General features: G+C 44.2%; 1 protein-coding gene across 6 annotated transcripts in view; it reads right to left on the bottom strand.

The window, feature by feature from the left end:
* FAT3 (FAT atypical cadherin 3) overlaps positions 1–17,180 on the bottom strand; it is a 994,495-nt gene that overhangs the window by 587,016 nt on the left and 390,299 nt on the right. For all 6 annotated transcript variants that reach the window (XM_077484996.1, XM_077484994.1, XM_077484992.1 and 3 more), the window contains one exon: positions 4,469–7,779. In XM_077484996.1, the coding sequence (XP_077341122.1) occupies positions 4,469–7,760 (3,292 nt within the window). In that variant the 5' untranslated portion in view covers positions 7,761–7,779. The remainder of the gene's footprint in view (positions 1–4,468; positions 7,780–17,180) is intronic.

Raw genomic sequence — 17,180 nt, forward strand, 5'->3', positions numbered from 1 at the left:
GCCATAAGCTCAAATACTGAAGTTAAATGATTGGTGGTAGGATTCTACACCACATCCAGTCATGTGTATTGCTTAAGAACTGTGTACAGTTCTATTGGTGCTATTAACTCCCTTTTTTTTTTGTTCTGAATAGAGTGGGGAAGAGTTAACATTATTATTATTATTATTATTATTATAATACATGATTTATATAGCGCCAACAGTTTGCGCGGCGCTTTACAACATGGGGGCAGACAGTACAGTTACAATACAAATCAATACAGGAGGGACTTGAGGGCCCTGCTCGTTAGAGCTTACAATTTAACATCTAGACAAACTGTTATTTCTGTGACGACATTTTATGTAACTGTCCATCTGACAACAGGACGAGAACTGTGGCTGTCACTAGAACAGCAAGGTATAGACATAAAAAAAAAAAAAATGTCAGAAGTTCTAAACCCTCCCAACTCCATTAGAGATGTGTTTTTTCTGGGTCCCCATTTAGGAGATTCCCCATAATTTTCTTAGGAGTAGACCTCCCCAAAAGGAAGCCACATGAGAGTAGCCAATAGAGGTTCTAATTCCACTCCAGTGTAGCCAAAACAGAATCGTTTTGGGAGAAGTTGGGCTTTAAGCTGATTCTACATCACAGATGTACTGGACATAAAAGCAATTAATCCCCCAGTCCATACAGAAAAAAAAATACTCTTGCAGGTTCCCTCATCCTGCACTGCAAGAGTTAAACACTTGTTAGGGGTAGAAGAAAAAGCTGTCATACTTATATTATTCCTTGCATAGACAGGATTCCTCTATGCTGTGTGGCTAGTCTTTCGAAGCTGCTTCTCTTTATTGCTCCAACAGTAGCCACACTCTGACATCATCACATACAATACAGGACCAACAGTTCTACATTGTATGTTCAGATGGTGAGAGACCACCCACAGCCCTGGGCAACAGAGAGAAGAGGTGACTGCTGGCTAACAGGAAAGTGAGGAATAATATAAGCATTACATATGATTCCTCTACCCCTAGTGACAGCATTTATCCCTTGCAATATCGGTGGGTGGTGGAACAGCAATGATATTATATATATATATATTTTTTTTTTATATATTTTTTTTTATTCCCAGAGTTCAGTTTTAACAGTTACAGGTGTATTTCAGAAGTATTCTTTTGCTTACAAAATGATCACTACAATAAAACTTTGCAAAGAACAATGTATAGACTTCACAACTAGAATCCACCTTATTAAAATCAGAATAGATGAGTTGCTTTGAGTATTGTGCTTTGCATGGTTTTAATGAGAAATCCTATTTACTTTCTTTGCAACGGGACAAAAGCTAATATGCAAATAAAACAATAAGACTGTGCCTACCACTGAGAAGAAAGAACAACCATACATCTATGTTTCATGGGGAAGAAGCAACCACACATAAAAGACAAAAAAACTAAACTAAAACAAATGTATACTCAAATACTTGATAGTTTAACAAAAGACGTCAACTCAAAAATTTAAGATTTGCTAACTGTGCCTTACCAGTTTTTGAAAATGTATATTTCTTCTTAATTCTTATAAAAAAAGTGAAATTCCTGTGTCTAGGCACTTTTGTTTCTTGAGCCTTCTAGCTTTATATCTGCTGTATGAGAATAAAGGAAGTCGCTGATGCTTTTGACTGCTCGTTTCACCGGATTTGGAGTGAGATTTGGTGATGTTGCTACTGTGCTGTTCACTGTTCTCCTTCCTGGAGAGAAAGTTGTTTCTATTCATCTGATGTTCAAGCATCCGCCTACTTGTGCCTCATATGTCCTGTCCATCTGAGCTGCCTCCACCTTCTCTGCTAGTTTTTGAATATTGCTTCATCAGTCATCTGATCACAGTCATGGGGAGGTGGCACTGATATGAAAAAGAAAAGTCCTGCTTCTACCAAGATGGCTGCCTCTACACAGAGACATAGTGCAGAACAAGATCTAGTAAGTCAGTGAGACCCCTTTCAAACAAAGGGTCCGATCAGGTCTGTCTGTCTGTCAGTTTATCAGGCAAACTGATTGGACCCTCCATTCACCCCAATGGACTTGCAGGTGTAAATGGACTTGGGTCCGTTTACACCTGCCTACCTCCAACTTGATCTTCCTTCTCCATCTAGATGGATTGGATCGGACAGCCACCCACTGAGTAGAGCATGCTCGGTCCACTCTGCAAAAACTGAGCAGACACAGACCTTTCATCAGCCCACTCTGCTCTGATCAGCGGGGGATCAGCAGAGATCCATTGATAATCCAGATTGAGTCTGCCGTGTGTGTGAAAGGGGCCTAATGGGGAAAAGAGCAGCTGTCTACATGTAAAACTGGTGACTAGTCCCTTTTAAACTTTGGAGGCTGTGTCTAAAAAAGCAGAGGGCAGTTTAGGTCCTCTTGGAAGGTATGGGGGTAACGAAAATATATTTCCTGTTTCAAAATGGGGTTGCAATTTATTCTTTTATAAAGTGTTGTGCAATGGAGCCATCATAAAACACACATTAGTACTTACTGGAGATCTTTAAGAAAACCATAAACAAGATATAATGCATAGGCACCGCCAGCCTTCATTAACTGCCTCGGCTAATAACCTGTGACACATCTGGATTTGCGGCAAACCTTTAACCTAAAATCGATGGCCACTTCATAATGAGCACATGAGCTAAACAAACGGTAAATAAACAGCCCTGTCAGTGTAAAGTAATTCAATCTGTGACTCTCTCTCGGTAACGAGACAGAAGATTAATTATTCAGAGGTGTTTTAGCTGCCACCGGGCAAATAGCAATCCACTAATGACTTAAGAGTATCACAGATCATATTGCCAAATGGCTTTCACACATATCTCAGTGGGCAGCCATCCAAACTGCCAAGCTGACTCAGCCAAACTTTTTGGCCTGGCCGAAATGAAACATTTAAAGGTTAATTCTAGATTATTAAATTTATTAAAAAAAAAAAAAACACATTATTTATTAATGCTTTGCTGTTTCTTTTGTTGAGGGAACAGAAAAAAGTCAGCACAGCAGCAAAACTTATTTCAAGAGTTAACTTTGAAGTTAATGTTGGAAGACCTTTCTTCTCTTTACCCTCCAATCCCTCCCTTCTATTCACACACAATTATTTTCCTACCTACATTGGGAAAAGCTACAAAATATCAAAAATATCTCAGGCCAAGCTATTGATTTATCATGCTTTGAAGTAAGTCAACTCTTGTAACAGTTTGCAGTAACTGTCCCTCAAAAAAAGTTAGAACTTGCACCTTTAGCTAAGGGGCAACTTAACTTCAATCAAGAAACAATCCATGTGTAAGCAGAAAAAGACTTTAGAAGCAATACAAAGCAATTTTCACAAGCTGTATAAACTTTTAGATGGACGTATGCTTTTAAACTCCAGTATAGACAAAATAATATCCGCTATAGCAACTGTATTGTTTAAAAGGGATATCACATAGGAGTAGCCATTGATCAGCAGTTTCCTAATGTTACAATTTGGACATGGTAAGGTCGGTTTACTAAAGACAAACAGTCTATTCACTTTGCAAGGGGATTTTCAAGAAGGCTTGAGGAGTTGGACAAAGCTCTTCTGACTTCCATCATCCAAGTATTTCCAAGCAAAAATGCTGTTTGCGTAATTTCCTCTGAACGTGATTGGGAATTCCTTGCAAAATTTCATTACAAACACTGAGCTCTGGGGCAAATTTCCTTGAAAAGTGTAACTCGTCTTGCAAAGAGAACAGCCTTTTGCCTTTAGTAAATCAACTCTATTGGTGTTGAGTTTGGGATTTTTTGGGTTGTTACAGGCTGAAGAGTTATCCTTGAACCAACTTCTGCTGAGACAGCACTGCAATCAGCAAAACTCCCTGCTGATTGGAGAACCCAAGCTCTGACTCAGCAGGAGGCATGTTGGAAATCTTCAGAGACCAATGTTTCCACACAGAGAGCAAGGCTTTTTCTCCTCAGCATGCTGGCGGGGATCAAGCTGGCAGTTGGGATTTATAAGTAATTATTACTCCTGTCCAGCTACTGCTTAGATTACATTGGTGGTCTGGTCTGGACTAGAGAAATATAGTGGCAAATTAATAATTGATGCATTTTATGGTCTCACCACAATACCAAATTTCACCCGTAGGAGGTGCTCGAAGTTAAATCTGTCAATACAGTTGTTGTCCTACCAAAACCATGCCCAAGCAGCTCTGCTTTAGAGATTGGAACCCATGGTTGCAAATATTGCACATTTACAATTTTTCTATAACCCCCCTTAAAGAACACTTTTGTCTGCTTTTAAACAATATGAAAGAAATACTCTTTGCAAAATATAAGAGCCACAGTTGTATTTTATGCTTACATTAGGGGGTAGTATTAATATTATAACAAATATACACATTAGGCAGCATGGGTTGCTTAGCGTTTAGCTCATCCTTTTAGCATGCACCATCTAAAAAGCAATGTAAAGCTGAAAACATTTTCATACACTTACCAGTTTCTTCATCAATGCTAAATCTTCCCAGTCCACTGCCATCTCTTATAGAGTACTGTATTTCCCCATCACGGCCATTATCTTCATCTCTCGCCAAAACTTGCAAAACACTAGTTCCAATACGTGAATTCTCCTTTACAGATCCTGTTACAGCAAAATCCGTAAAGTAAGGAGTATGCAGATTTTCATTAACATCCACCACTTCAACCTCCACAAAAGAAACAGATGAGAGAGAGACTGGGCGTCCCTTATCCTTAGCCCTTACTGTCAAATTGTAGAACTGTTGCTTTTCATAGTCCAACTCTTTGTTTAAGCGAATAGCACCACTGGTTTTATCAATTTCAAATCTTCCATTGTAGTCATTTACCAATGAGTAACGGACTTGACCACCGAGGCCAAGGTCAGGGTCTTGCGTCTCAAGCCAAGAGATGACAGTACCAACTGGAAGGTCTTCAAGCACCCTAGCAGTGTAGCTAACAGGGATGAAAACTGGAGAACAATCATTGACATCATCTAAGTAGACCCTTAATGTAACGACTGAAAAAAGCTGCTGGCCATTTTCTGCTTTGTCTCTCGCCTCAATTTTCAAAGTGTAGTTGGACATAAGCTCTCTGTCCAGTTGGTCAGCTATATATACTATTCCAGTAGAGCTGTTAATAGCAAATTTTTTTGTGTCTGTTAAAATAGAGTAAGTGACTTCACCGTTCGGCCCAAGATCTTTGTCCCTAGCTTCTACCTGAATCAATTCTGTCCCTATGCTTGTGCTCTCTAGGGCATTAGCTGAATAACTTTCATGGAGGAAGATGGGATTGTTATCATTTGCATCATTTACATGGATAGTTAGCAATCGCCATGAAGACCTCTGGGGATTGCCTAGGTCATATACTGTAATGTTAAGTAGATATTTATCAGTTGTTTCTCTGTCCATCGGCATTAAAACACTCAGTTGACCCGATTCCAAGTCAATAGTAAAACAGCTATCCATATTGCCATCTGTAATTGTGTAAAGTACCTTTCCATTAAACCCTGAATCTGGATCACTAGCTTTAATCCTAAGGATAGAAGCTCCCACAGAGAGGTCCTCCTTCACTGATACATCCGAAGGAAATGACTTGTCAAACTGGGGTGGCTGTCGGTTTACTGAATAGAAATCAAACAAACCATCTTCATAATTAAGCTTGGCATTAGCTTTAGACTTTTTTAGAAGCTTCTCTGCTAATTTCTGGGCAACCCTTGTTTCTTTACAATCAAAATACTTTGACGGTACTTTGCCATGGACAATGGTTATGTTAACAAACATGGGGTCTGCAAAGTATTCCCCATCAGTAGCAGTGATCTTAAGAGCAAAATTACTGTTTCTTAAACCAGAACTAATAAAAGATTTCTTAAGTTGTAAAACCCCAGAATCAGGATTCAAGTAGAAAAATCCAAGCTCATTTCCAGAAATTATCTTATACTTGACAAGCTCTAACTCATCTATATCGATTGCAGAGACTGCTGTGATATGTCCACCAGTTGGAAAGTCAAAGGAGATGACTCCTTGACAAGCTACCTTTTCAAACAATGGTTTATTATCATTTACATTCCCTATATGAATGGTTATGTTCACTTCACTCTCATGGCGATATGGGGAACCCCAATCAGATGCTCTCACAACGAATCTGTAACTTTCAGGAGAAGACTCAAAGTCGAGAACATCAGAGGTGCTAATAGTTCCCGTAAACTGGTTAATGGCAAAAGGCAAAGAATTCAGGCTAGCTATGCTGTAAGTGATATAACCATTTTCTCCTTTATCCATATCAGAAGCAGAAACGATCAAAATGCTAGTTCCAATGGGAACACTTTCATTGACAAAAGCCTCATATGAACTTTGCTGGAACTGGGGAATGTGATCATTGGCATCTTCTAGCCTGATCATGACTTTTGCTTTACTATCACTGCCTTTTTGTACAACTGTGATTTCATATGTATCTTTCCCAACCAAGTTTAGATGACGGGCTGTGGTGATAAGACCTGTTCTTGCATTTATCTTAAAATATTCAGAATCTTCACTCTCAGAAATTTTGTATTCCACAGATATGGTCATGGGTTCCACCTTCACTACTGCAACAACAGCACCAGGGGGCGAGAACTCACTGACAGTTACTTCATAAACATTTTGTTCAAACTCAGCTTTCACCTTTTCCTTTTTAGGGCTAGCAATATGTACATATTTCATTTCAGAAGATCTCTGAGGAGACCCTTTATCTTTTGCCTGAAGTGTTAGGTTAACACCATATGGAAAAGTGTCCCAACCAATAGGACTTTTTTGTTTGATTTTATACTCGTTCATCCATTTGCCCTCTTTAACCAAAGAAAACTGTTGCAATGCATCTCCTGCCACTATTGAAACAGACTCAATGTCACCATTTGCACCTTCATCTATGTCATCAACGGTAATTATGGCATAAGAAGGATCCACGTCCAACATGGAAGGAATGTGAGTGACCACAGTGATTGTGGGAGCATGTTCATTAATACGTTCAATGTGAACAAAAAGTTTGGCAGTGCTGCTTACGCCATTGTTGCCATATAATTTCATCCCACGATCTACAGCCAACACTTCTAGGTCATATCGGTTTTTCTCATCATAGTTTAAGCGTCCACTTAAGGAAACAACCCCACTAGTGGGATGAACAGAGAATAGATCTACCTTGTTCTTAAAATAATAATAAAATTCTCCATTGGACCCAATATCGGCATCCGTGGCAGTAACTTGTGCAATGCTAGTCCTTATCGGTGTACTCTCGGCAATTGTGACAGAGTAGGTTGTCGGGGAAAACAGAGGTCTGAGATCATTCATATCCAAGACTTGAATGTTAACTTTTGTCCAAGCCTCTAAGTCTTCTCCCCTCACTGATGCTTTTATTGATAATAAATAGCTATCTTGAATTTCTCTGTTCAGGATGGCAGAATTTCCACCTTTTGTTCGAATCCTTAAAAAACAAAAGTCTCCGATTACAACTTCTTCCGCTTTAAAAAACCCTTCTTCATCTCCAGACATGATCCTGTACTTGATGTCCCAGGATAGGTTGGCTAACTTGATTCCAATTTTCGTTTGACTGTTGAGGTACGTCCGGGCAGCAGAATTTTCGTAAACAGTGGCATTGTATGTGGGGTATGTAAACTGGAAGATCTGTGGTGAGGGTCCTTGGATACCAATGCATAATTTAAAAAAGAAATTTAAAAACAAGAAGATCATATAGGAGGGAGATATCGATGTGTCTCCCAAGATATCCATGGTTATAGCCATTCCATCATTTTCTTTCTTCCTGGAACAAAAAAATAAATTAACATTAATAACATTTAAACATTATATATGTTATATTTATTTACTGTGTATATATATATATATATATATATATATATATATATATATATATATATATATATATATATATATATATATTATATTCATTTATATTTTTCTATCGTTACTCCACATGCTATGGTCCCGAGTAAGCTACGCAGTAGGTTAAAATGCGTTGACCTATGAATTCGGAACTACACACTTCTATCCACTTTGTATAAGCTACTTTATATAAGTGACTTCGCTTTGGTCCCTTTGGGGTAATACCTTCTACTCGACTCTTGTGTGAAGCAATGTTTCCTGATTTGTAAACTATGTGTAAATGCACAAAATGTTTTTATTATGAATTGTAGATAAAGATTTTTTATTTTTCTTAATATAAGGGTTACGTTTAATGCCAGTGCCATTAAAGTCCAACATTGTTGTAGGATTTCTTCCTATGTATTTTTTGCATATACCCGACAACGTTACTAAGGCCGCGTACACACGGGCGGACTGTTCGCCCAACCTTGTCCGCTGAACAGTGTTTGGGCGGACAGTCCGCTCGTGTGTGGGCTTTCAGCGGACAGTTTCAGCGGACAGTTGGACGGACAAAGTCTTTCGGAAATTCCGAAAAACTGTCCGCTGAAACTGTGTTTGAGCGAACAGTCCGCCCGTGTGTGGGCCTGTCCGCTGTACTTTCGAAATGAGCGGACTGTTCCCGCTCGGAAAGTCCGCCCATTTCGAGCGCGTGTACAGGTAGGCGGGGCCCGCGAAGGAGACGTCGCGGGCTCCGCCTCCTGGAATGGGCTTAAAGGGGAACCCCAACGCCGAAAAAAATCGGCGTGGGGGTTCCCCCCAAGTCCACACCAGACCCTTGTCCGAGCACGCTACCCGGCCGGCCAGGAAAGGGGGGCGAGCGAGCGCGCCCCCCCTCCTGAGCCGTACCAGGCCGCGTGCCCTCAACATGGGGGGTGCCTTGGGGAAGGGGGGGCCGCGCGGCCCCCCCACCCCAAAGCACCTTGTCCCCATGTTGATGAGGACAAGGGCCTCTTCCCGACAACCCTGGCCGTTGGTTGTCGGGGTCTGCGGGCGGGGGGCTTATCGGAATCCGGGAGCCCCCTTTAAGAAGGGGGCCCCCGGATACCGGCCCCCCACCCTATGTGAATGAGTATGGGGTACAATGTACCCCTACCCATTCACCTGTGAAATAAAGTACAAAAAAAAACACAACACATGGAAAAAGTATTTTATTGCACAGCTCCGGGGGTCTTCCGTCTTCGGGGGTCTTCTCGCCGGACTCCTCCGCTATGTGTGTGTAGCTCTTTTACTAGCGGAGGAGTCCGGCTTTCTTCCTCCCCGCCGCCGGCCTCTTCTCCCGACTTCGGGGGTCTTGTCCCCCTCTTCGGTTCTTCTGCCGGGCCACCGCGCCTGGTCCGGTGGCCCGGTCTTCTGTCGCCGTCTTCCGTTCTTCTGTCGCCGCCTTCGGTTCTTCTGCCGGGCCACCGCGCCTTCTTGTAGCTCTTTTACAGGCGGTGGCCCGGTCTTCTGTCGCCGCTGTAGTCGTCGCCGCCGCCGCCGCCTTCCGTTCTTGTTCTTCTTGTTCTTCTTCTTCTTCTCCTGGAGATGTTGACTCGACGAGCTCTCCGGCCGGAATGCCAGAGCCGCGCTGTGCGGTCACTTATATAGTGACAATGGGGCGGTGTCACATGGTATATGTCACATGGGTTGGTCACATGGTGACCCCGCCCCCTTACGATGTCATAGTCCCCATGTGACATCAACCCATGTGACCAACCCATGTGACATATACCATGTGACACCGCCCCATTGTCACTATATAAGTGACCGCACAGCGCGGCTCTGGCATTCCGGCCGGAGAGCTCGTCGAGTCAACATCTCCAGGAGAAGAAGAAGAAGAACAAGAAGAACAAGAACGGAAGGCGGCGGCGACGACTACAGCGGCGACAGAAGACCGGGCCACCGCCTGTAAAAGAGCTACAAGAAGGTGCGGTGGCCCGGCAGAAGAACCGAAGGCGGCGACAGAAGAACGGAAGACGGCGACAGAAGACCGGGCCACCGGACCAGGCGCGGTGGCCCGGCAGAAGAACCGAAGAGGGGGACAAGACCCCCGAAGTCGGGAGAAGAGGCCGGCGGCGGGGAGGAAGAAAGCCGGACTCCTCCGCTAGTAAAAGAGCTACACACACATAGCGGAGGAGTCCGGCGAGAAGACCCCCGAAGACGGAAGACCCCCGGAGCTGTGCAATAAAATACTTTTTCCATGTGTTGTGTTTTTTTTTGTACTTTATTTCACAGGTGAATGGGTAGGGGTACATTGTACCCCATACTCATTCACATAGGGTGGGGGGCCGGTATCCGGGGGCCCCCTTCTTAAAGGGGGCTCCCGGATTCCGATAAGCCCCCCGCCCGCAGACCCCGACAACCAACGGCCAGGGTTGTCGGGAAGAGGCCCTTGTCCTCATCAACATGGGGACAAGGTGCTTTGGGGTGGGGGGGCCGCGCGGCCCCCCCTTCCCCAAGGCACCCCCCATGTTGAGGGCACGCGGCCTGGTACGGCTCAGGAGGGGGGGCGCGCTCGCTCGCCCCCCTTTCCTGGCCGGCCGGGTAGCGTGCTCGGACAAGGGTCTGGTGTGGACTTGGGGGGAACCCCCACGCCGATTTTTTTCGGCGTTGGGGTTCCCCTTTAAGCCCATTCCAGGCGGCGGAGCCCGCGACGTCTCCTTCGCGGGCCCCGCCTACCTGTACACGCGCTCGAAATGGGCGGATTTGCCTCCTCCTTGCGTGGGCGAGTCCGTTCATTTCAAAAGTTGAGCGAACTGTTTGCCCAACCTTGTTCGTCAAACAGTCCGCTCGTGTGTGGGCAAGTCCGCTCATGCAAATTTTGAGCGGACTGTTTGCCCAAACTGTTTGACGAACAAGGTTGGGCAAACAGTCCGCGCGTGTGTACGCGGCCTAAGCCTTCCACATTCTATCCAAACTTTAAAAACAGTTGTGGCTTTATATACACTTTAACACCAACAGGTAAAAATCAGGCTCAGAAAGGACTTTGTTGTGTGGCAAAGCTGGTTAAATCTTAGATCTGCATGGAGAAAAATACAACATCTCCCTTATATGTCTTCCATCTGTGTATTTAGCCGTTTGCCAGGATAAACTGCTTTAACCACTTCAATACAGGGCACTTAAACACCTTCCTGCCCAGACCAATTTTGAGCTTTCAGCGCTGTCGCACTTTGAATGACAATTGCGCGGTCATGCTACACTGTACCCAAATGAAATTTTTATCATTTTTTTCCCACAAATAGAGCTTTCTTTTGGTGGTATTTGATCACCTCTACGGTTTTTATTTTTTGCGCTACAAATAAAAAAATACTGAAAATTTTGAAAAAAAAAATGTTTTTTTTTGTTTCAGTTTCAAAACTTTGTAAATAAGTACGTTTTCTCCTTCACGGATGGGCACTGATGGGGCTACACTGATGGGCACTGATAAGGCGGCACTGATGGGCACCAATGAAGTGGCACTGATGAGGTGGCATTGATGGACACTGATAGGCGGCACTGATAGGCGACACTGATAGGCGACACTGATAGGCGACACGGATGGGCGACACGGATGGACACTGATAGGTGGCACAAATTGGCACTGATAGCTGGCACGTATTGGCATGGATGGGCGGCACAGATGGGCATGGGTAGGCGGCACAGATGGGCATGGGTAGGCGGCACAGATGGGCATTGGTAGGCGGCACAGATGGGCATGGGTGGGCACTGATAGGCGGCACAGGTGGGCACTGATAGGCGGCACAGGTGGGCACTCATTAGCGGCACAGGTGGGCACTCATTAGCAACACAGGTGGGCACTCATTAGCAACACAGGTGTTATACTGTACTAATGGATGCCAATCAGTGCCAAACAATAATGCATGCCAATCAGTGATGCCCATTGTGGGCACTGATTGCCATCCATTATGGGCACTGATTGGCATCCATTGTGCCTGACTGGCATCCCTGGTGGTCTAGGGAGGATTACCTCTGCTGGGCATCCCTGGTGGTCTGGTGGCGTCCCTGGTGGTCCAGTGTGGGCATCCTCGGGGGGGCTGTGCTGATAATCGATCAGCACAGACCCCCCCTGTCAGAGGAGCAGCCGATCGGCTCTCCTCTACTCGCGTCTGACAGACGCGAGTGAGGAAAAGCCGATCACCGGCTCTTCCCATTTACACTGTGATCAGCCGTGATTGGACACGGCTGATCACGTGGTAAAGAGTCTCCGTCGGAGACTCTTTACCGAGATCGTAGTTGCCGGGTGTCAGACTGACACCCCGCAACAACGATCGCCGCGATGCGCGCCCCCGGGGGCGCGCAGCGGCTCATAATCCTGATCACGTCATATGACGTCCGGTTAGGATTATGAAACCACTTTGCCGCCGTCTATTTGTAATAGGGCGGGCGGCAAGTGGTTAAAAACGTGAAAATGAATATATACAAATGGAAAAAATAAAGCATTATTTTAAAAGATCAGGGACATCTGACAAATTTTAGAAAGCTTTTACAAGAAAATAAAATGGAATAGAACCTTTGTGATGATAAGCCAAGTTATACAAATATGCTTCTTCTGACTTTTGGGTGGGTTGACAAAAGGATGCATTCAAACATTTCATCAAAGGACCTTCACTCTCTTCACCCACTTTCCATTACAGTGCCTTGAAAAAGTATTTATACCCCTTGACATGTTCCACATTTTGTCATGTTACGTAAAAGATAAATGTATTTTATTGGGATTTTATGTGATAGACCAACACAAAGTAGCACATAATTGTGAAGTGTAAGGAAAATGATAAACGGTTTTCAACGTTTTTTTTTACGAATAAATATCTCAAAAGTGTGGCGTGCATTTGTATTCAGCCCCCCTGAGTCAAAACTTTGTAGAACCACCTTTCACTGCAATTGCACCTGCAAGTCTTTTGGGTTATGTCACTACCAGCTTTGCACATCTAGAGATTGACATTTTTGTTTATTCTTCTTAGCAAAATAGCTCAAGCTCTGTCAGATTGGATGGAGAGCATCTGTGAACAGCAATTTTCAAGTCTTGCCACGGATTCTCAATTGGATTTAGGTCTGGACTTTGACTGGGTCATTCTAACACATGACTATGCTTTGATCTAAACCAGGGGTAGGCAACCTTAAAGAGGTGGGGATCTACCTAAACAACAAGGGAGAAGTAAAAAATCACTGGGGCCAGTTTTTCCCAGTGTCACCTCCTCACACCTGATTTAAACCTCGATTTTTTTGTACTACTGTGTCGCAATTGCGTGCATTGCACGACAATGGTGTTTAAATCAATTGGTGAGGAGGCAACACATTGCCTCCTCATCACCTGTCAAACACACCCAGATCACTTTTCACTCTTCTTTCCTGCTGCTGGCATCACTCTGGAGGCCACGATAAGAGGTGGAGTGCAGTTGGTATCTCTCAGAGGAGGCATTGGCTTATGCAGCTCTTGCAACCTACTACAGCTCTAACTATACAAGCAGTCCCTCTGCATTGCACTCTGTGTGATGCTCTGAAATGGCGGGCCAGCAAGCTCAGACTGTGATCTACCAGTCACCTGTCCATGATCTACTAGTAGATTGCAATCTACAGGTTGCTGATCCCCAATATAAACCATTCCATTGTAGCTCTAGCTGTATGTTTAGGGTCATTGTCCTGCTGGAAGATGAACCACTGCCCCAGTCTCAAGTCTATTGCAGACTAACAGGTTTTCTTCTAAGATTGCCCTGTATTTGGCTTTATCCCTCTTCCCATCAACTCTGACCAGCTTCCCTGTCACTGATGAAGAAAAGTATCCCCACAACATGATGTTGCCACCACCCTGTTTTACAGTGTATTCAGGATGATGTGCAGTGTTAGTTTTCAACCACACATAGCGTTTTGCTTTTAGGCCACAAAGTTACATTATGATCTCATCTGACCAGAGCACCTACTTCACCGTTTGCTGTTTCCCCCACACGGCATCCCGCAAAATGCAAGTGGGACTTCTTATGGCTTTCTTTCAACAATGTCTTTCTTCTTGCCACTCTTCCATAAAGGCCAGATTTGTGGAGTGCATGACTAATAGTTGTCCTGTAGACAGATTCTCCCACCTGAGCTGTGGATCTCTGCAGTTCCTCCAGAGTTACCATGGACCTCTTGGCTGCTTCTCTGATTAATGCTCTCCTTGCCTGGCCTGTCAGTTTTGGTGGACGGCCATATCTTGGTAGGTTTTCAGTTGTGCCATACTCTTTCTATTTCCGGGTGATGGATTGAACAGTGCTCTGTGAGATGTTCAAAGCTTGGGATATTTTTTTTTTATCTAAAACTGCAATAAACTTCTCCACAAGTTTATCCCTGACCTGTCTGGTGTGTTCCTTGGCCTTCATGATGCTGTTTGTACACCAAGGCTCTCTAACAATCCTCTGAGGGCTTCACAGAACAGCTGCATTTATACTGAGATTAAATTCTATACAGGCGGACTCTAGTTACTAATCAGGTGACTTCTAAAGGCAATTGGTTCTACTAGATTTTAGATGTAGGGGTATTAGAGTAAAGGGGGTTGAATACAAATGTGCACCACACATTTTAGATATTTATTTGTAAAAAAAAAATTGAAAACCATTTATCATTTTCCTTCCACTTCACAATTATGTGCCACTTTGTGTTGGTCTATCACAGAAAAACCCAATAAAATAGATTTAAGTTTTTTGGTTGTAACATGACAATATGTGGAAACTTTAAAGGAGTATAAATATTTTTTTCAAGGCACTGTAAATTACTTCCCTCCCTGCTACTTTCACAGTCACAGATTGTGTGCTGTTTTTTTTTGTAAACACTGGTTTCTTGCCTATGATAACGTAATAATTCCCCCGCTGCCTCCTAGGATACTCATTTCATCCGTGGAATCTCTGGGGAAATCCACTGCATATGCACCATGATACGACATCAGGGTTTTGGCTGTGCATGTGCATCATCAGGGTGTTGGCTGTGAATGTGTGTCATCAGGGGGCTGGCTGTGCATGTGCATCATCAGGGTGCTGGCTGTGCATGTGCATCATCAGTGTGCTGGCTCTGCATGTGCATCATCAGTGTGCTGGCTGTGCATGTGCATCATCAGGGTGCTGGCTGTGCATGTGCATCATCAGGGTGCTGGCTGTGCATGTGCATCATCAGGGTGCTGGCTGTGCATGTGCATCATCAGGGTGCTGGCTGTGCATGTGCATCATCAGGGTGCTGGCTCTGCATGTGCATCATCAGGGTGCTGGCTGTGCATTAGAGTCATCAGAGAGCTGGCTGTGCCTGTGCGTCATCAGGGTGTTGGCTGTAAATGTGTGTCATCAGGGGGCTGGCTGTGCATGTGCATCATCAGGGTGCTGGCTCTGCATGTGCATCATCAGGGTGCTGGCTCTGCATGAGAGTCATCAGAGGGCTGGCTGTGCATGTGCGTCATCAGGGTGTTGGCTGTGAATGTGTGTCATCAGGGGGCTGGCTGTGCATGTGCATCATCAGGGTCCTGGCTGTGCATGTGCATCATCAAGGTTCTGGCTGTGCATGTGCATCATCAGGGTGCTGGCTGTGCATGTGCATCATCAGGGTGCTGGCTGTGCATGTGCATCATCAGGGTGCTGGCTGTGCATGTGCATCATCAGGGTGCTGGCTGTGCATGTGCATCATCAGGGTGCTGGCTCTGCATGTGCATCATCAGGGTGCTGGCTCTGCATGTGCATCATCAGGGTGCTGGCTCTGCATGTGCATCATCAGGGTGCTGGCTGTGCATGTGCATCATCAGGGTGCTGGCTGTGCATGTGCATCATCAGGGTGCTGGCTGTGCATGTGCATCATCAGGGTGCTGGCTCTGCATGTGCATCATCAGGGTGCTGGCTCTGCATGTGCATCATCAGGGTGCTGGCTCTGCATGTGCATCATCAGGGTGCTGGCTGTGCATGTGCATCATCAGGGTGCTGGCTGTGCATGTGCATCATCAGGGTGCTGGCTGTGCATGTACATCATCAGGGTGTTGGCTGTGCATGTACATCATCAGGGTGCTGGCTGTGCATGTGCATCATCAGGGTGCTGGCTCTGCATGTGCATCATCAGGGTGCTGGCTATGCATGTGCATCATCAGGGTGCTGGCTATGCATGTGCATCATCAGGGTGCTGGCTATGCATGTGCATCATCAGGGTTCTGGCTGTGCATGAGAGTCATCAAGGAGCTGGCTGCAAGAACCAGGAAGAGACAGCCGGCTCATGGTGGTATCATAAAAAATGATAGCAACATGGAACTGGTGTACAGCAGCAGAATGGTGGATGGGTGAGTATGTTAGTCATGGATAACCCAAGTGAAATAGATACGTGCCAATTTACAAAAAAAATACATATTAATATTTATAGATAAAAACACCAGCTATTTTTGATCCAGGGAATATCTGTTTGCCTTCTGAGGGATTAAGGACCCATTCACACCTGCAAATAGAGCCATTTGCAATGACATGCGGGAGACCCAGCATACAGTTTGCACTCAGGGCCAATCATTCACGGGTAATCGCTCCATCAGCGATTACGTGCGAGTGGCCACAATTCACTGCGGAAGCTGTCAGACTCCCAGTGCTTTCAATGGGGCTTCCACCTGCATCTAATTACAGAGAACGCCTGCTGGGTTTCCTGCATGTAACTGCAGTTGTGAATGGGGCCTAAGAAGGAATTTATGTTTCCCCCACTGGAGCAAATTGGACCATATTTTTATATGTTTTTTTTTTTTTGCCTTCTTCTGGATCAACTGTGGGTATAGGATTTTGTATATGGAGGTTTTCTATTTATATATTATATTTTTTTCTACTTTTTTTCCATCCTGTACATCAACTGCAGGTATAGGATTATGTACGGTATATGGTGGTTTTCTACATATTTATTGTATTTTTTTTTTTTTTTATGCCTTCATTTGGATCAACTGTGTGTATAGGTTTTTAAATATGAAAATGTTCTTTTCATTTATTCTATTTATTTATTTATTTTTTCTATCGGTTGAACTAGATGGACTTTAAACTGACTAACCATGTAACTATGAAGTGGTGAAGATCCTTTTTCAAGAACACTCGAGCCTGAACATTGTCTCTGCTGCAACAATTACACTCCGACTACAGTGATAATGATTAACACAGTGACACACAGTTCATGAACTGCATTGTATACAGTCTAACTTAGCCAAAGTTTCAAATTCTATATGAGAGCTTTATAATCGAGGAAACTAGTGTTTTTTTTTAATGTTTATTTTTTTACTTCTCTCTCACTTTGTTTTCTTTGTCTTTCAGTGCATTCTGGCCTATTCAACTGAAAAAC

Source organism: Lithobates pipiens, unplaced genomic scaffold, assembly GCF_037356315.1.
Source record: "Lithobates pipiens isolate NorthernLeopardFrog02 unplaced genomic scaffold, aLitPip1_a1.2 Scaffold_17, whole genome shotgun sequence".
Taxonomy (NCBI): domain Eukaryota; kingdom Metazoa; phylum Chordata; class Amphibia; order Anura; family Ranidae; genus Lithobates; species Lithobates pipiens.